Consider the following 21,780-nt stretch of genomic DNA (forward strand, 5'->3'; position numbering starts at 1 on the left):
CGTTCGGTGGTTGATGTATCACTTCACTTTAAACGAACAAAGCGCGCGTGTAGTCAAGTGGCCAGGAAACCGCATCTGACGCGGTTAACTCGCGTTGCTCAATTTCACATCATGATTCACAAGTCATTGGAACACAGTAATGACATAATATATGAGCTCAATAAGTATCTCATCACATTTCTGTTATAGTGAATACATATCTGTGTGGTGGTGGGCTGTATGGATTCACTTTTGTGAACTTCCTTTTCTGCTTTGCCAAATGTGAGCTGCTTTATTGTGTGTAACCGTAATAGCCTATAGTTTGACATTTGAAAATATAAAAGTTAAGTAAATGACTTAGATCCTGTTTCAAAGGACAAATGCAATGACAACAGCTTGGTTTGAAAAACGGAAAAGGAAAATGTTGTGAAAATAGAGTTGTAGGCCTATATGCTTCTTAAAATATAATGAGGCTCTCATAAAAAGTCAGTCAGGTAAGTCCAAACGTGAGGTTTTTCAACATACTTTCAGATCATGCAAATAAGAATCAACATTCACATAGGTAAAACATCTACCCCCGGTTTCACAGACAAGGCTTAAACCTAGTCTCAGACTAAAATGCATGTTTGAGCTGTTTTACCTGAAAGCAACTTGCAATGACATATCTTAACATCTTAAAGTCACTGCCATTGTTTTGTCTCAAGCTGCCCATCAGTAATCTTTTTTTTTTCTTCTGAGGCACATTTGTAAAAGCTACTTACAGTTTTTCTCAATTGTTTACACACATTTTCTGGTACTTGTAACATGTAACTCATTCACCAACCCCCTGAACCAATTCTGCTAAACTACGAGCACAATTCCTGCTTTACACTCAAATTGCAGTTCTAAAACACACTTTTTTCAAAACACTACACACAATTCTCTGCTTTTGGCACAATTTTCATGCAGAAAATCTCTTGTTTTCACAAGGAACACACTGCCATTCAAATATGCACACTGACTCTTCACATGGGCAAACACCCATCACACAGTTTTACAGTTAGCAATCAGAGCTTTAGCATGAAAGAGCAACAGGTCAGCTCTTCAATGGAGCAATGGATGCCAACATTGGATTTTTTTTTTTATTACTGTAACTGTATACAGTAAATTCTTCTGTTGTTTTGTATGTAGACCACTGTATGTCCTACTTTGTGTTGGCTGGGATGTACACTGTGTACATTGTTTTTGTGGGAAAAATAAAATATGTTCGTTACCGTGTATTTGTGTGTTCTGAGTATAAAAACAATATTCTCAAATATTTTACAACACATTTGTGTATATGTACTGTCTGTAGAAAGTGTAACACTGAACCAAAAAAAAGGCCTAAATCATTATGATGAATGGAGAAGTGTTTTCCATTCATCATAGTGTTTTACATTGAGCACATCAGTGTTCAAGTGGTTCTTATAAATGTCTATTCATATGATGGTTTGTGTGTGTCATTTGAAAACAAAATACCATTTTGAGAAGAAATAACATTGTTTTGAATGTAAAGTTTCATTTTGCAGGAGAATTGAGGGGTTTTGCCCATTGTGTGTGTGTTTTTGGATTTGTGTGTAGAGTTCTGAGAATATGAGGCATGCTTTCAGAAAATGTGTGTAAACAATCGAGAAAAACTGTAAATGTCCAAATTGAACCAAGGCGTAAGGCCTAATCCTGGTTTAATCTAAGCCCTGTTTGTGAAACCAGGCCTAAATGTCTATTCATTCACAACCAGTCAATATTCAATAAAGTTAATAAAATATAAAGTAATATCCATAAAAGTTGTTAAAAAAGATATCAAAACATATATTGTGCATTAGACAAATCTGTGTATTTAGATTTTGATTGCAAATCAGAGCAAAAGGTTAATTTCTTAATTTTTTATAAAAAAAGACAATCATCCATATTTTTTTTTTCAAGTTTATTCAATTCCTGAACAATATAAGGATGAGCCATGTTTTTAAAAATGTGATTAAAAACTACAATCTACCCATCACATTTTATTCATCTCCTCTGTGCCAGGATTTGTAACTGAAGAATGCACTACCAGCATAACTCAGAGATACTAGGAATGCAAAAAACTAGAACAGAGAAAAAAAGAGAGGAAAGCATTAAAACTTGTAACAATTTTATGCAAAGTAAATGAAAAACATGTATTTCACATGATCAAGAATGTAACCACATATTCTGGGCTGAGGAGACCAAGTGTAATCGCTTAAGAATTTAAAACTACTGAAAACCAGCCGAACACTGATATATTCCCCTCAATGTTATGTTGGTTACAGCCTCGCACACATCTAACAATAAAATGATTATTACCGTTGATGCTGCCCAGCAGTTAAAATCATGATGACCTTTGACCCCCTGATTGACCAGAGCTGCCTCAACAATAGCAGCCGAAGTGTACAATAAAGCCGCACTGCAGTTAAAAATGAGAACCTAAGAGAGCAGGGACGGAACTACAATTATTTGAGACAATTAGCACAATTTTGTTCTTTCAAAACCATTAAACCATGTTGTTTTTGGAAGTCATTAAAATAATACATTTAGACTTGTTTTTTTCTAAATCAAAATGTAGAACTATTTTCACATACCACCATGGCATCCTTTTTAATCACAACTTTGTAGAGATGAATCAACTAACTGTATAGAAGTGCACCCACCACTCTAGTCCAAGGAATGTGACGTATTTTTCCATTGGCCAGGTTGATGATCAAGAGGAAGAGGGTGAGAAGCCAATAGAAGACAGTCACAAACATCACCCATCCAAATGGGGAAAAGTGGAAATACTCTGTGCTTGCAATCAGTGCCCATACCAGCAGGCCCAAAATCTGAAGAACAGAAGAATTCCTTAATCCTCTGGAAAAACAAAAGGTTGTGGGACAGTGGTTCTCAACCTTTTTAAACCCCCAGTGTCCATAACTGTATTTGAATGCCCCATGATTTTCCAGTAATTTGTGATTTACTGGATAAGGATTACGTTTTTTTGTTGTCCTTGTTGTTTAGGGTGTGAATTAAAATAAGAAATATCTTGATTTTAGTTGTTGTTAAATATCTCAATTTGTAGTAGTTTCTGTTCAGATGAACAGAAACACAAACAAGTAAATAAATAGACAGAAAAAAAACCTTACAGTTTTTCTCGATTGCTTAAACACTATAACCAGGCTTTTGAACTAAAATTTCAAAACCATAACGCCATTTATCAAAAAGCACACCCATTTCACTAAACTATGAACACTATTCCCTGTTTTGACACATGAGTCAGATTGGTTGAACTGTCACTGCAAAACTCTACACACAAATCCCTTCATTTCTCATTGCTTAGACCACGTTGTCATTTAGAAAGCACTAGCACTCAATATTGTTCACTCAAGTCAGCACAGCTTCAGCTCAGTTAGCACACAATTATCCAGGTGGAAACACTAAGAGTCAAAATTTAACACACATCAATCAGATCATTCAATAGATATATAAAAGGGCCAGAATCAGTTTATTGCGTTTTGGAACAATGGATCCAGAAAGACATGAAGGAAGAGATGGAGGAGGGTTAAGGAGGAGGAGGAGGAAGGGCAAGGACAAGAAGACAAGCAGTCTCAGATGAAACTCAAGCCACTCTAGTTGCCCATGTCTTTGTCAATGGTTTGACTATGAGGGAGACTCGGCTACGAGTAAGGCCAAATTTGAGTCGCTTTACCATCGCCTCGAGAACCTTCAGGAAGGTGTGGTGGCAAACAAAATTCTATCATTGAATAAGAGACAAACATTTCCAATAGTCTTTGATGAGGTGTATTTCCTTGCAAGAAAAGGCCAGTAGTCGTACAGTCACAGAGCGACACAGAGAGTGACAGTGAAGGCATCCTTTCTCCTTTATAGTCTTGACTCCTTTGTTATCTTTCTAGGCAAATGATGGTATTTCAACCATATGTGGAACATTAGACTTAGACGTGTTCATCATATTGTCTCCTTGAGTGGAGGCCCTCCTGTTACGTCCCAACACTCTTTACCATTCCAATACAATTCGAATTCCATATTAGAATATGGTTTGTGTGTGCTCTTTTACTGTCATATGTTGGTCACACACATCTTACTGTAAGTAAATCTAAAAAACAAAATTTAGAGGAGAGAGTAAAAAAAAAGTGTAAAAAAAAAAAGAGAGTAAAACAGGAAAAAAAAATGTTTTTGTGTGTGTGTGTGTGTGTGTGTGTGTTTTCTGTGTATGAATAAAAATGTGCCAATGTATCCATTGGCTGTGTCTTTTGTGTTCATCATGTTGTAAGACTGAAAATACTGGTTGAGGCCCTGGCCTGAGACAAGGGGCTAATTACCATGTGACCTCCCCCATACGACCTCACTTCCGCAAACTACTAAGCACTCACACAAGAATATGGTTTAATGTGAATGTTTATCATTGACTGTTATGTTTTTGGTGTCATTTGAAATGTCTCAAAGTGAGTGGTACAGATATCTCATATCCAGATAGATAAAATAAAAGGTAATAAGGTTTTTGAAGGTTTATGGATAACTAGCATACAAGGAGGGGTTGATCTCTCAAGCAAATGGTCACACACCCCCCCCAAGAGGTGCTACAGTGTACCTCCGAATGCAAATTTACTATTGTTAGCACATGTTTACATGTGAAAGAGGTCTGGCTATTTAATGGAGTACAGCAGGGAGATCGGGGCCTTTTTCTGTACTTGAGATCGGTCCGTTAGGCTGAGAGATATAGATCTCTCAGCCTCACGTATTTCTTAATGTTGGGTTTGCATCTTCTCTCTATTCCAGAGCATTTGATGTTTTGTATAGATTATCTTTGAATTGATTATGGAATTGGCATGATACATTTACCTGACATAATAAATTGTTACATTTGATTATTCTAACTGACTTTGATATTATTTTCATTGAAGAGTTAAACGGAATAGTCAAACATTCACCCATGATTAATGATCCACAGATATCATTAAAACCCTTTCATTTATGGAGTCAGATGAAATAAACGAGAGAATACATAACTAAATGTATTGTAAATTTAACCAACCAATACTCTGCATGAGTGAGGACAGAGCACGTGATAACCTTCCCCGTGTATTGGCGGACCGGCAGATTGGACCAATATATCGGGCCCTACAATGTGAAAAGGTTTGTGATGGGGGAACCACAAGCAACATAACTTACCAGTTTTGGAAATGTTGTTTTGAGCTTATTGCACCAGTGTCTTAGACTATGTTGTAGTGTGTGTGATTTTGAGGGCTTGTGTGTCCTGTCTGAGGGCAAAGTTTGGTTTTTCAGCAAGAGTGAATGGTTTTGAGTGTAGAGCTTCATTTTGACCTGAAAATAGGATGTTTGGGGAACTGGGTGAGACGTTATGGATTTGTGTTTATAGTTTTGAGAATACGAGGCATAGTTTCAAGAAACGTGTTTAAGCAATCGAGAAAAACTGTAAAAGCTTTATTTTATTTCTTTTTGCTTAAATCTGAGTACAAGAATAAAATTATTCCCGCTATCCCACAGTGTTTTGCATATATTTATGTAGTGTGTAATGGTTGCTAAGTTGTGTTTGCACATTAGCTGGTTTTGTGTGTTTTTTGACGGTAGTGAGTGATTTTGATTAAAGTTAAAATGGTTTTGGGTCAAATGTTTGGTTTTGCAAGAGGAGTCAGAGGTTTTGTGAATGTAGCTTGAAAATTGGGTTTTGTGTTCACAGTTTAGAGAAAAGGAGAGCAGGTTTCAAGAAATGTGTCTTAGCAATTCAGAAAAACTGTAATTAAACTTTTCCCCACCATTGACTGAAATTTCCAGCTATCCATGTTTTCACTGTTATACGGTAGGGGCGCTATGACACATCTTCTAGTACAGAATCTCTGGATCAAAACACAGGAGAAGAAGAAGCTGAACCAAGATTGCTCACTCAAATGTAAAATAATGTGATCAATCAAACATTAAACAGCTTGCAAATCAAAACTGCTTAAAGGTGGTATCAGCGATTTCAGGCCCAAACATAAATGATCACATTCATCTAATATTTCGCTAGCTGCACCCCCCATAAGCATGCTGTCAAAAAACCGCGTCTCTCTAGGTAGCCTAGGCTCTGAGATCTGCACACAAAAACAGTTGGTATCAACATCACTCAAAACCAAAACAAATAGTGTTCCAACCAATCATCGACAGGGGCGGGTGTTGTGAGGTTTTGCGCTCGTGCACGGTTGCCTATGACGGCTGCACGCGAAAACCTCACAACACCCGCCCCTGTCGGTGATTGGTTGGAACACTATTTGTTTGAGTTTTGATTATTTGGCCAAACAGACTGAAAACAGCTGTTTTTGTGTGCAGATCTCAGAGCCTAGGCTACCTAGAGAGACGCGGTTTTTTGACAGCATGCTTATGTGGCGTGCAGCTAGCGAAATATTAGATGAATGTGATCATTTATGTTTGGGCCTGAAATCGCTGATACCACCTTTAATGTTTTCAAATGAAATGAAGCGTAGGCCTAACCCATGAAAAGAAAACGACTGTGACGCTTTGGGGGTGTTGGACTCGACCTACTCCACCTGTGTTTTGATCATCGTTCTGGATCTGATCAAGGCGTAGTCTTTGACAAAAATGTGATTTTCTCAACTATTTTCTCAACATTTTAACAAAATGTTGTCTTTCTTTATGAAACTTACTGACATTCGAGTGTTGATAAAAAAGGATGCATGAAGCTAATCAAATGTTTTTAAAATTAAAGTAGAGTTAAAGGTATTTTTCAAGTATAAAAAATAACATTTGAACATAGTAGTATACTGTAGGCCTACTGCAACTGCAAAAATTGTATATAAATAGTAAACTATAAGTATAGTGTTAAGTTCACTTAAAAAAAACTTGTAGAATAAAACTACTAAACTAGTAGTTTACTGAGAGTACACTAAAAGAGTAAAAATAATATATAAATGGTAAACTATAAGTATGATGTTAAGTTCACTTAAAGAAAACTACTAGTTTTGTAGTTTTATACTACAATTTTTCTTTAATTGAACTTAACATCATGCTTATAGTTTACCATTTATATATTATTTTTACTCTTTTAGTGTACTCTCAGTAAACTACTAGTTTAGTAGTTTTATACTACAAGTTTTCTTTAAGTGAACTTAACATCATACTTATAGTTTACCATTTATATATTATTTTTACTCTTTTAGTGTACTCTCAGTAAACTTGTAGTATAAAACTACTACACTAGTAGTTTACTGAGAGTACACTAAAAGAGTAAAAATAATATATAAATGGTAAACTATAAGCATGATGTTAAGTTCACTTAAAGAAAGCTTGTAGTATAAAACTACTAAACTAGTAGTTTACTGAGAGTACATTAAAATAAAACTTGTAGTATAAAACTACTAAACTAGTAGTTTACTGAGAGTATACTTCAAAGTTGCTACAAGTATTAAAATAGTAAACTACTAGTATACTCATAAGTTCACTTGCAGTACAAATGAGAAACGTAATTTTAAACTAGTTGTGCACTTAAAGTTTACTACTGTTACACTTATAGTACACTTAAACATATACTTTTATATACTTCAAGTGGGCCAATTTAGTCCCAAGCGGAATTAAAATAGTACACTTACAAGTTTACTACTAGTACATATTGACATTAGTATACTTACTACATAAAGTATACTTAAAAATATACTTGAACATTACTCAAGTATACTTCATAAAATGAACTTGAAGTATACTTTTTTTCGTAAGGGTATGTTGTAGTGTGTGTGATTTTGAGGGCTTATGTGTCCTGTCTGAGGGCAAAGTTTGGTTTTTCAGCAAGAGTGAATGGTTTTGAGTCTAGAGCTTCATTTTGACCTCAAAATAGGATGTTTGGGGAATTGGGTGAGACGTTATGGATTTGTGTTTACAGTTTTGAGAATACGAGGCATAGTTTTAAGAAATGTGTTTAAGCAATCGAGAAAAACTGTAACAGAAAGTTACGTCATTAAAGATATCACTTCACATATTTAAAACAAAAATGTGTATGCTAACGAGAAAGCCTATATTTCGATGAGCTGAGGCAAACCTATATTAAATTTAAACTTTAAAAGAAGAAGCCACTACTTTTTCAAAACTGGGTTATAGGGTCATTTAAATCAACCAGCCATTAATACATTCCATTTAAATACATAGCTCTATCACAATCTCACTTCCTCAGCAACAGCCTTATCTTACCTACATTGAGACAGAAAGAGGAACATTCACACCGACCACACACACACACACACAATGAGAGAAGGCTGTAATTAAGCTGTATAGGCTTCTTCTCCTTAAAGATCACGTACATAAATCCCAAAATTTCTCCATATAAATTGTTATGGGGATTTTGCAGCTCACATATGCAAGGCTATAGGCCTACATACAAAGTAGCTGTCCATATCTTTAAAAACTAAACAAGATTACACAGCCAGCCATGCAGTGTAGGCTAGAAGCCCTTCAGTCATTACTATTTCCTCCTGAATACAAAGGCAGGCGTTTTACAGTGCACATTTGCCTTTAATGTGATAATCTAAAATCAACACGCAACCAATTGTTGACAACCTGAACCTTAGGTTGTTCACCCAAAAATCATTTACTCACCCTCATGTTGTTCCAAACCTCTTTTGTTGAACACAAAAGAAGATATTTTAAAGAATGTTGTTAACCAGACATATGACAGCACCCATTAATTTCCATATAGTAGGAAAAAATACGTCTGGTTACCAACATTCTTCAAAATATCTTATTTTGTGTTCAACGGAAGAAAGAAACTCATACAGGTTTGGAACAACATGAGTAACGTTAGGCTAAATGATGACAAAATTGTCATTTTTGGGTGAACTATCACTTTAAGGTGAGTGAATTACACAGTGAAAATAATAAAGTTTAACATATTAAAATTTCTAAAATCACGAACGACTTTGAATGAACGGCTTATGATAACTGCTGCATAACTTCGTTTTGGATAGGAGAATAGCCTACATTCGGTTGCTTAGCAACCACGCAGTCCAGCGCACGTAATGAATGGCTCTATTCTGCTCGCGCAGATTCCAGTGAAACAGCAAAAAAGGTAAGAGAACAGAACAGACAACCCGTGTAAGTTTCTCTCAAAACTGGCACAAATTCTTTCCGACAAGTCTGTTTGATTTGTTCATCAATTTCCCATTTTAGTCGTTTTAATAAAGTTCGAGTCGAGTTTTAAAGCCATGATAGTAAAGTTTACTTACAACTTCAACAAGGATGAGGTACTTAGGCACGCGCAGCATGGACTCTTTGTCGTACCACGGGGTCTCTGTGCTTGAATTCCCGCATTCCAGGTAAGGACTGCTCGCGGTGGTTATTACAGGTCGAGAGTTTGGATCCTCCGCCATGAATGTGACCCAAAAATTTTCTGCTCCACTCCAAAAAAATGTTTTTTTCTTCTTCTGCGTACAGGTGTATACGAGCCAAAGTCGCGGAACATCCGATAAATATGTAGTCTGTTTTTTATGCCAGTACCAGGTACAGAGGATGACGAGTCCATATACTTTTCATAAATAGCTCCACTGAAAACCATCAAAAATGTTTATTTGCATTCTGAGGTTGCAGCAGAAAAGACTCCTCCCACCGACCACCCCAATCTTTAACAACCACAGTTTACTTCCTCCAGAAATATACCTGACCACCAGGTTAGATATTGCATTTCCTGAAGGAAAAACCAGACTGTTCGATGCAGCAAAAGAATAAAGTCAATATTTAGATGAAATTATAAATTATTAAAAGAAAGAGAAAGGGGCGCAGAGTTATCCTAGTTATTTCCGCTGCCATTAGAAATAAAATATTTGATGTGAGTCATAATGATTGGCACGCGTGCATTCATTAATAATGACTCGCATAATAATTAATGCAGAAAATTATAAGGGCAATATAAGGGTTTTCACTAGATGGAGCCACGGTCAAATGAAACCTTTTTAGACACAGCTCTACTGCAAAATGAATAGCTAGGCTATCCAACAGAAACAGACACAAAATCATAAATAAATAAATAAAAAAAGAGAGGATTTTAAAGAGTCTAAAAGATCTCGTGCAATTTTTAAAACAATATTTTTAAAAGACAATATATACATAATATAAAAGTATAATGCATACACTACCTTTCAACGGTTGAGGATCAGTACGATTATTTGAAATAAATAAATAGTTTTATTCAGCAAGGATGCATTTAATTGATTGAAAGTGAACGTAAAGACATTTATAGTGTTAAAAAACTATACTGTCGTCTGAAAAAAGGTATCACAGTTCCACAAAAATATTAAGCAGCTCAACTGTTTTAAACATTGATAATTATTAGAAATATTGAGCATATTATAATGATTTCTGAAGAATGTGACACCGAAGACTGGAGTAAGAATGCTGAAAATTTAGCTTTGCCACCACAGAAATAAATTACATTTTGAATGATATTTAATAGAAAACAGTTTTTACTGTATTTTGATCAAGTAAATGCAGCCTTGGTGAGTATAAGAGACTTAAGAGAAAAAAGAGAAATATAAGAAAACAAGAAAAAAAAACTTACTTTAAACATTTAAATGATGGACTGTATGAGAGATAGCCTAATAATAATATACTATTGCTTACATGGCTTTGACGTTTTTGATGCAATTGAAAATTTTATAATTTTTAATGTTTAGAGCTGTGTTAAGGTTCCTAGGTTGGTGTCTAAACAATGAGATGAAAATCCAAATCTAGCAAAATGAGATCCTTTTGTGTTGTTATTTTACTTTAAATATGGACCCAATAAATGCACACGGTTCTATGAACGATCTTAAAGGACAAGTTCGGTATTTTACACTTAAAGCCCTGTTTACAGATCGTTTCTGATGAAATAGAACGATTAAGATAAAAATTTGGACACATGCTGCTGTCCCGAGAATTTTAGGTTTATTTTATTCTCTGTGCATATCTGCAGTTTTAATGATTGACATCGTTTTCAGAAAATATCTTTTCTCTACTGTCACAGATAAAGTATTAATCCATTAATGTTCAGATTCATAAGCCATATTATTCTGACACACACTCATTACTCAGTCAAATACTCTGTGCGTGTTTGTTGTATCAAATTTAATATTCCTTTTTGCGCGCTCTTCGCTGCCTTGAAGGCAGATTAATGAGAAGTCTAATTGGCTGAAATTGGATTGATAAGTGGCTGTCGCAAATTTGCATAGAGAAAATTTTAATCTTTTTTTTTTTTTCTTCTTTAAGTGGATGTGTGTGATGGAGCTGCTGCTGAATGCTCGTTTAACAGGGGGAAAACAACTCAGCCGAAAGGAATGAGTGTGGAAGACATGGAGACAGAAAGAGGAGTACAGAGGAAAGAGAAAAAGCTATAGGAGATTCAGTTTTTGAAGCCGCCTATGTGGTTTGGAGGCTTCTGTACCGAAACATTCACAGATGAAACCAATTTATACAAAGCAAGTGGGCGCATGGATGACGTTAACAAAGACTGCATTGATATTTTTCACTCCAACGAGCATGAAGAGCTCTATATGTTTAAAGAACACCAAAGGAATAGTTTAGAACAACTAAAAATCATGTGCCGTGTGCAGTAAGCCTGTGTTTGTGTGAGGTTACCCACATAAAACAGAGAGTCATGTCCTTACAGGCCCCTCTCCCACCTGTGCTCAGACAACAAAGAAGAAAAGATTTAAAGAAAAAGATTTAGCGTCTTTGAGTGGATCTGAGAGTAAGAAAATTAGTCTTTCTCTATGATATAAAATAGAGAGAGAGAGAGAGAGAGAGAGAGAGAGGGTCTAACACAAACATGTCTAAACACACTCCCTATGTGAAACATATTGCACAGAAGGCCCTCAGTGAAAGAATAAATCCATCAGGACTGGTCTTGACATTCAAAGCAGAAAGAATGAAAGCTGGTCTGCGTCTGATTATTGTTCTATTACTCATTACTGCATTAAGGTCATACTTGACGTAAGCAAGCTCAATAATGAATTCTTAAGATGCCTCAAAAACTTATTTAACCATACAAGTCAATTGTTACGATGCTATAGTGAGCGCACAATGAAGGAGAGTCCTAAACAAAACATACTTCGTTAAAGGACAGACTAACATGCAGGAGATCGCAGGATTAATAATTATAGATAAACAACCAAAGCAACATAAGAGAACCTACAAGGGAAGGAACTGAACAGGGAGAGCTGCACAACTCTAGTGTATGATATTGGAGTTATTTTGACATTTATCCGCATAATGCTAAGCTGACTGTTATAGTTTATTGTATTGTTTTTATTTTTGTTTGTGCAATTTTTTATATTTTCCCCCAACAGCCCACACATACAGGCCTATAAAATGGTATGTAACAAATTCATAAGGAAAATAATTGTATATAATAAATCTGCTTCATTGCATATTCCTTTTTTTTAACTATCATTGCAGAAATACATACAGAAACTCAATAACTCAAAAAACAAACAAAAACAAAATACAATGAACAACAATATAAGAAAAAATAAAGAAAAGAAAAGAAAAGAAAAGAAAAGAAAAGAAAAGAAAAGAAAAGAAAAGAAAAGAAAAGAAAGACCTTATCATTTAAAATATATATCCTTTGGGGGTGTTGAGTGTTTTAAGGTATTCAATAATTTAACATCTTTTACCCTTTCTCTCGTCCCCCGCTCTCCTCTCCTCCCAATCCTCCAAACAATAACAATAATAATCAAGTATATGACTTTATGATTAATATGGCTATGTGCACATCCCCGGGTGAAGGACGGTGCACCTCCACCCTACCCCTGGACAGCATACCCGCTCTAACTTATAATTCCTCTCCTCCCCCATTGTAAGACATATAGTGTATGCAGTGAACACAACAATTTTTTTTTTCATCCTCCAGCTATCCCTATCCATTCTGTATTCCAAGTAATCAAGGGCTTAGTGCATTCCATTTACAGTTCCATTTCTGAATTGCTAAAACTCTAAATCCCATTCTCTGAACCAAATTCTCAACAGCCTAAACCAATCTGTCGAATAAATCACTCTTTCTGTAAAACATTAAACAAGTTCAAGGTAAAACACTGTTTGCAAATCTCATGCACTCTTTTTGCAAAACTCTAAACACATTCTCACTCACTAAAACACATTTCGCACTGTGATGCACTTATGTTTCAAAACACTAAACACAGGCAGACAAAAGTTAAACATAACTACAACACTGTTGTCATCGTTTACACACAACGACTCAAAATTGTTCACACTTTCTAATGACGTGACCAATCCAACTGTACATAATACAAGTCAGTTCAGAGAGCCAAAACTGACTCAAATTGTTGCACTGAATGTTGATACTAACAATGGATGGAAACAATATAAAAGGGAGAGGAGGTAGAGTATAGAGGAGGTGGACGAGGAGGAAGAGGATGAGGACAAGAAAGAGCAAGAATGTTGTCAAGGCTGGATCTGCTTTACAGTAAGGTTTTTCCCTTTGCCTGCAGAGATGACATTGTCTGTAATGCGGACAAAGTCCTCAGGCTGGACTCAACATGAAGACATGATGCAGAAACAGAATGAATCTCTCTCACTGACCTTGATTTTGCGGTTGCACAACTCTTCTGAGTGTACTTTACTGTAACATGCTTTTCATTTAGAGTTTTTTACTGTAATCTTTTTGATTTTTGCAGTTGGGTCACTGTATTTTGACAGTATGCAAGTGCTGAATATACGGACATTCAATACTATAAGATAATTAGTTTGCTTTGGATTCTGTGTTCTCCATTTTTTGATGCAGTGTCTAACGAATGATCTGTATTGTTTTAAAATTGGCTTGCTGTGTGTATGATCTGAAAGCATTGTTTGATTTTGAGCACAGATAAAATGGTTTTGAGTCAATTGTTTGATTTTGCCGGAAGAGTCAGATTTGAATGTGGCTTGAAAATTTGTTTTTGTGTTTAAGGTTTTGAGAAAGTGAGTGATGGTTTCAAGAAATGTGTTTAAGCAATTCAGAAAGACTGTAAACACATTGCAAGGGTTCTGCCAGTAGTCATGCAAAGTAAGCAATGACGTACATCCGAGTGAATGAGACGGAGAGAAGTTAGCAAGGGAAGGGCATACAATTTTGACTCAAACGCAGCCCAATACAACTGTATTTTTGCTGCTTTGGAAGCCTTTGCACCAAATTTAGTGGTACTTATTGAAAATTGATGGGAAAAAAATAATTATTGTACAACAAAATGGTAAAGAAGTTTGTTTTGATTAAAAATCATGTAAATAAAAAGGCAGCTAGAGGGTAATATTTAATAAAAGGCTTTATATGCTTTATATAAAATGTGTTTTCATATGCAAACACTTGTCATTTAATAACATTCAAGTACTTAATATATGTCAAGCTTTAGTGCTTTTATAGTGTCAAAACATTTTAATCTAAGAGTGAAGTAAAATACAGTAAACAAAAAAAAAAACTAGTATATATTGGGGTTATAGGAAATACCTGTATGAGCAGACAAAAAAAGACAAAGAACATGGGAAGAAACAAAAAAGACGACATTTTTCGATTCTCTTCAGTTTGACAAGTAAGTGAGGGATTGTTTTACAGGGCGGCTAATAAATGAAAAATATATTCACACTACTGCACCAAAACTCCATTTTATTAATCCCTGGAAGAAATATTTGATAACACATTGCAAATAGGCTTAATCCATATTTAATCTGTGTCGAAGTTGTTGGTGTGGTGTGGGAATTGTGTGTTTATGGGTGAATGTGCGACCGGGGTTGCTCTTCATCAGTCATATCACTGCATAGCGGCTGTCATTTCTGTTTATCATTGACTTTGACAAATTCAGAGGAGAAGGCCATGAAATGATGCAGACACATACTCCTGCAATAGCCTACAAAATCATTTTATACAATGCAGCCTTTCATGAAGGATACTTGATCAAGAATCATCAAGTTGAATTTGCTCAGCGAGTTACTCTGGTGTCGAGTAATGATGCTCATTAAATATGCCCCTCGATCTGAGCTGCACCAATCACATCGGGTATAGGCGAGCCAGAGGCGAGCTAAACAGATGACGACAGCGCTGTGATGTCAAAGTCATTAGTAAACATTGCAAGATGGCTGAATACCAGTTGTTTGAAACGGCTTTGGCCGCAACAATGATCGAGTTAGACTTGGCTTTTTATCTAAAACAGGAACAGAAGACGCCACTCGAATCGTTCCTTTGCAAGAAGGCCATTTTTGCTGTTTTGCCGACCGGATACGGTAAGAGTATAATCTACCAGTTAGCTCCGCTGGTAGCTAAGTGTATGGGGTTTATTGTTGTGATTGGTCGTAGTGTTATCCAATTGCGTGCAGTGAGATTTTCAAATGCATGCTTGGTGCCGCCCCTCGAGCTGGGCGATTTTCATTAGTCGACACCAGACCATTAATCTTTTAGATTTAGGTCTGGATTTCCAGGCTAGCAAAATACAGCTCTTTTAAAATATAAAATATGAGGGAAATTTTATGATAAACTCTGTTTAAACTAAGTTTACAGAGCAATTATATAATATTGAGTTATAAAGCCAAATGATCTGTGGCATATTGCTTCTGACACATTGAGCCATGGTGTCACGTAGGTAATGAGGGATCAAGTCAGGACTGCATGTGCTGACCCCATCTCTCTTTCCTCAATAATTTCATGTCTGTCTCAATCACCCTCTGGATTACTTTAATTTTTTTCAACTGCACTTTCAAAACTTTGCCTCTTTTTTTTTTCAAAACTTTACACACAAATCCAAGAATTGCACTCACAAAATGCTAAATGTCTCACATCTCTTGCAAAGCGAAGCACTGGATTCAAAATATCACAATAACACATATCAAAAGCAAACATTTGTCTTACGTTGCAAACATCTTTGCAATAATTATATTTATTATATCTTATATTTTTGGATACATCATATACACACAGTTATTCAAAACCTAAAGCTCTTCTTTCAAAAGCTCCTATGTACATTTCTGTACAATATTGAAAATAATTGGCAGAGAGATGTTGAAAAATTCACGCCACGGTAAACATGAAAGCAAGATTGAAACCAAATTATAATAATTTTTTTACTGTAAGCATTTGTGGTTGTGAATACAGTATTACACAGTCCGAAAAACCTAGTAGTAAACGAAGTAGTAAAACAACGTGTGTTTGCACATGTGAGGAGTTAGTGAGAGGCACTGGTGAATTAGTGTGGCATTTTGATAGGTTGTGTTTGAAAAAGGAAATCAAGATACATCCTGTTAGATTTTTGTGTTACATTGAGAATTGTGTGTTGTGGTTTGCAAAAAGTGTTTTATGAAATTGAAAACTAAGTCGAAGGCCGAGAATTAGTGTATGGCTTTGCAGATTTTGTGTGTGGTTCTGGTGTTTGAGCGTCAGGTTTCAGAAATCGTGTGAAAACTCTTCAAAATATATGAAATATTAGTGCAACTTCATGTGAGTCAAGTAACTTAAGTGTGACTTAAAATAAAACATAAATAAATAAATCACCCCCTACTTAAATAATGAAGTTTACATAATATTTAATACATGATGGATGTATTTACAGTGTCCCAAAAATATTTAGACTCTAGGGTCACTTTTTAAAATAGTTGTGAATAGTTCATACATTATTCATACATAATGCACATTATGAAGTGTAAGTTACATAAATAAATAAAAATGTAACTCCTAGAAAATCAATATTAGTGTATCACTGATATTCAGAGACACATTCATAAACTGTCCTGCCTTTTAAATATTTTTTTCTATAGTGTGTTTCCTGAGTGTGTGTGTGTGCGCGTGTTTTTATGGCCTCTAGAAGTCAACGGCACTGAGTCTAGAGGCAAACTTTATTACCACTGTCTAGTGTGTGTGGGAGAGAGAGAAATCTTCTCCCTTGGGGTACCAGAGATCCCAGTGGCTCTCATTATCTGCCTATTTGGTGTCACTTGTGGTCAAGCATAAATATGTATATAAGATCAATGTTTGTGAGTGTGTGTGGGTGTGGGTGTGGGTGTGTGTTTGCTCAGTCCCAACATTACTGCTGGGCCTTTATGCTCATCGAGACACTAGCCAGACTCTGTTTACTTCAAAGAGACCCTTGTTCACAGCCAAGAATTATGTCTATTAGTGTCATATTCATTTACAAAAAAACCCATTACAATCTAAACACCCTCTCAAGCCACAAACAAGAGCCACAGACCCACACTACAAATTACGTTATTCCTTCATGATGAAAATGATTTTGACTTGCTCAGTGGACAAATTGTATTAGGCGTATATGTTTTCATTCAGGATCAAAGACATTTCTTTCATATGGGTGCACACTTTAAAAAAATAACATTTATTAAAGCCTTCTGTTAATTTCAGCGTTAGTTGCATCTTTCTTTCAGTCTGTAAATGGCTGCGTTTTTTTTTTTTTCTGTGTTTCTTTTTAAACAACTTGCTCAATTGAGAGCCTAACCAACCGTATTTCCCTTGGGAGTGATGGAGAAGGCAGAAAGAAAGAAAAGGAGTAGGAAGCGGAGAAGAGGCAGTGAACTGTGTCTTTCTTGGGGCCTATGTATAGTCTTCTGGGAGCTGGAGGGAGTGTCTGGTCATCAAAAAGGGGCGTGGCTGCATCCAACCATCAAAAAGATCTCCAATCCCCTGGGCCGAGGCCCCCTGTCCAATTCATTCCGGGAGCTGTCAGTCAAATGAATCACCTCACTTTCAAACACTGAAGTGCAGCATTTCTGTTCCCAATTAAATGATGGACTCTCTCTTCAAGTACAACATATACATAAATGCAGCTGGTCCACAAAAGGGTATTCATTAGTCTACTTTCCCTGCCCTCTGGGATTTTAGAGTTGTCGAACTTCATAGCCCTGGGCCATATTCAATGAGGTAATCGAATTTTAGATTTTTACATTTTTTTTAATCCACTGATGATGCAATACATCAGGAGACAAAAACAGAAAGAAGAGATGAACAAAATCTATCTAGATGGACAGTCTGAAAATTCAGTTGATGCTTTTACAGTCATTTATGTAAGTACCTGCTGAAATGCAAAGTTTCCCCGGGATTAGTCAGTGACTTTGCAGGTTACATTGTTACGCTAGTAGTGACGTTACATTTTGTGTATTATGAGTAAATCAATTATTCTTTCACTCAGCCAATTCTTTCAAAAACACTGATTCGTTCAGTAACAAAACAAGTATTGCCCTCAAATGACACCCTAAAACACTCTTTTTCTCTCCACAAGTCCACCCTTTGGTGACGTTAACGCCACTTTGACTGATTCATTCATTCCCACTGAATCATTGATTCATTCAGGAACTAATCTAACGTGTGTTGCTGGGAAACACCCAAGGTTTGACTCTTCGTTTGAAATAATCTTAATTGGCAGAGCAAAAATACTGGCAATATTTACTCAATACTAACATATTGTTAATGGAACTGTTCTATAAAAGCTCTGTGCTATTAAAGCAATATCCCACTTGCAGTCTGATTTGGGATGTGCTCTTTTAGCTTGAGCCAGCATGCAATGCTATAGCAACCACCCAGAACAGGGCCTTATAGCAACCACATGGCAATGTGCTAAAATACTCAGAAATTTGACTTTATATGCAGTAGGATTTTTTATTAATGCGTGTCAAACAAGCTCAAGGCAAGGCAGACACAAAATACATGAAATACTACAAGGCAGACATGTTACTCATGCAGATTATTTCATGTTTGTAAGTTGAGCTTTAATTAGCAATAGAGATTTCACTGGAGACTGAGGGATTGTCAATCACAATGATCTCTGCTGTGAGAAACACACATTGGTTTTGCTCTCTCACACAGACAAACACAAACATATCAGAGCTGCTTATTAGAGCAGATAGGGGAGTCTGGGAGGTCATCGGGTCAAGAGATCATAGGTCACTGTGTTTGATTTCCCTGTGCACTGTCATGGATTTGGGGTGTGTGGCTTACGTTAAACCTGCCTCTGGCACTAAGTCTGAGAATCACTCCTAGTAAAGCATGATTGACACTGCCGCTGCCTCAAGCCTAGTGTGAGGGTTGTGAAGGTCATATATACAGTATGTTTCAGAGAATCAATGCACACACACACACACACACACACACACACACACACACACACACACACACTGCTCAAGGCCTGTATATGGCGCTGGAGGCGAAAATGCATAAGGAATCTGAATATCAATTACATAATAAGGAATCTGCATATTTGCATGTTTGATTAAGTTTTTATATATGAGATAGCTGTTAGATGCATAAGGTGCAATAAACCGGTTCTTTCTTTAGGAAAAATCCTCTTTGTGCTGCTGTGCACCAAAAGACAGGTGATATTCTTGTCTCACTTCTCTGAGGACCCCTTCAGCTGTATAACTGCAACTTGCCCCCATTTTCTTTTCCTTCATTTCAGTGCAACAAAGTGTCCACTGAACAGATAATTACAGCCCAAAGCTCAGAGAGATTAAGAGACACTAGGAGAAAGAAAGAGAGAACTGAAAATGAGATTTTTCTAGTGACTTCAATCTATTTTTTGATCAAGACTATATATATATATATATATATATATATATATATATATATATATATATATATATATATATATATATATATATATATATATATCCTTATCAGATTATTATTATTATTAAATATGCTTTACTTGATCCTGAAAGGAAAATTTGACTGCTTAAAAGTTGTTCCTTCATAGCTCAGACTTAACTGAGTGCCCCATTATGCCTCATGTTTGTCTCACGTATCCTAAAATTCCTTATAGAATAATTAAATGGACACAAAAAATAATTGACAACACAATGGCAATATATAAAGCTATGAAAGCTTTTTTGGCAAACTATTGCAGCTTTTTTCTTTGAATGTGTTAGACTTCCAATTACATCAGACAAACAAGTGTTTTTATGATTATGACAGCAGTTTGCAGTATAAAGCAGCATAACAGACTGCTTTAAAATAACTGGAAGTGAATGACACCAGAAGCCTTGCACATTCAATTTACAGATGGTCGCACCTGCGTTAAAAAGAAGGTGGATACAGTTAACATAATTAACCAGAACCAATTAACCAATTTGTTCCTGGAATATGCTGAAACATTCAAGTTTGAATCAAAATTAATCACAATCTCTAACTTTTGATCATAGACTTTGATATCTATCTTGACAAATATAAATCCAGTTTGAGTCATTGTTGAGATCTCTTCTTTCCCTCCAGAGGTGCATTTGAGATACCAAAGTCATTTTTCTCAAATTTTATATTATATTTATATTAACCTCATTGTTGCCATTAGAGAAACAACTGAGATATTACAGAGATCCTCTTTTCTGTTGGTTGGTTCTAGAGCGCTGGCATAATTAATTAACAACATCATATACTGCCTCATATGATCTCTCTAGCTCTCTTTGCACATATAATGAAGCTTCTCTCCTCTCACTCTTAACTAAACCGCTTGTACATTAGCAGAAAACTCAGTGTATCTGGGTTCATCTCTTTTATCTGAGTAAAAAGCAGGCTTTCATCTTCCTGTTTCAAGTGTATGTCTGTCCCCACCCAGCATCTCCGCTCAACCAACATAGACACCTGCAGACACACACACGTGTGAGTGAGTGTGAGAGTGGCTATAAGAGCCTCTCCTGCCATAAACCCCCTGGTTGCCAGGCAACAGGCCCCTTGCTCTTTTCAGAGAGGCTGAATAAGCATGCCTCTCCCTCTCTCTCTCTCTCTCTCTCTCTCTCTCTCTCTCTCTCTCTCTCTCTCTCTCTCTCTCTCTCTCTCTCTCTCTCTCTCTCTCTCTCTCTCTCTTTCTTTGTGTGTGTGTGTGTGTGTGTGTGTGTTTATGGGGCTTCTCGACCTTTTAAACATTTCAATCAAATACTTAAACTGCAAACGAATGGTGAATCAGCCATTGCTGGGATTGTTGTGTCAGCTAATCACTCATGACAGCCCTGCTGTATCTTGAAGATTGTTAGAAAATACAGTAACACTTTACAATAAGGTTCATTTATTAAACGTTAGTTAATGTATAAACTAACATGAACTAACCACAATACACTTGTTACTGTTTTTGTTAATCTTTGATAACGTTAGTTAATAAAAATACAGCTGTTCATTGTTTGTTCATGTTAGCTCAGTGCATTAACTAATGTTAACCAGATTTTAATAAAGTATTAGTAAATGCTGAAATTAACATTAACAAAGATTAACAAATGCTGTATAAGTGCAGTTCATTATTAGTTAATGTTAACGAAAGTAGTTAACTAATGTTAACTAATGAACCTTATTGTAAAGGGTTACCGAAAATACTTTTCTATGGTGTTTAAATTGGTGTATAAGAGATTTCCTAAGAGAGTAGCTCTGTATTAAACATTATTTTGTGGTGATAATGTGAGTGATATTGCCAGTGCAAAACTGGCTGGCACAAGATGAGTTCCAGGGTACTACTATGTGGTTGCTAGGGTGTTCTGGGAGGTTGCTAGGTGGTTACTTACTGGCCCAAGTAAAAAACAACAACTCTGTTATCATGATCCCTAGATATGGCTTATGCCGGGTGTGCACTGAAATTATTTATAATAGTCCTTTATGACTGTTGCTTGTCAAACTGTACGAACTGTACGAACATGATCCCCGCTGTAAGCAATGTCACACTGTAGGATCTCAGTTGTCATTAATGTCAAACTGTACGACAGTCAAGATGCATTAAAGGATTAGTTCACTCCAGAATTAAAATTTCCTGATAATTAACTCATCCCCATGTCGTCCAAGATGTT

At 36.1% G+C, this 21,780-nt stretch overlaps 1 protein-coding gene across 1 annotated transcript; it reads right to left on the minus strand.

Moving 5' to 3' along the window:
• Positions 1 to 2,000: 2,000 nt before the first annotated feature.
• Positions 2,001 to 12,831, minus strand: LOC308697350 (CKLF-like MARVEL transmembrane domain-containing protein 8; the record flags this gene model as incomplete). Its single annotated transcript, XM_081376532.1, has 5 exons — positions 2,001 to 2,081; positions 2,320 to 2,439; positions 2,664 to 2,831; positions 9,231 to 9,428; positions 12,799 to 12,831. 5 exons carry the CDS (start codon positions 12,829 to 12,831, stop codon positions 2,001 to 2,003), a joined length of 600 nt encoding a protein of 199 aa, XP_081232658.1.
• Between the last annotated feature and the right edge of the window lie 8,949 nt (positions 12,832 to 21,780).

The sequence above is a fragment of the Scardinius erythrophthalmus genome (assembly GCF_964197995.2).
Source record: "Scardinius erythrophthalmus genome assembly, chromosome: 10".
Lineage (NCBI taxonomy): Eukaryota > Metazoa > Chordata > Actinopteri > Cypriniformes > Leuciscidae > Scardinius > Scardinius erythrophthalmus.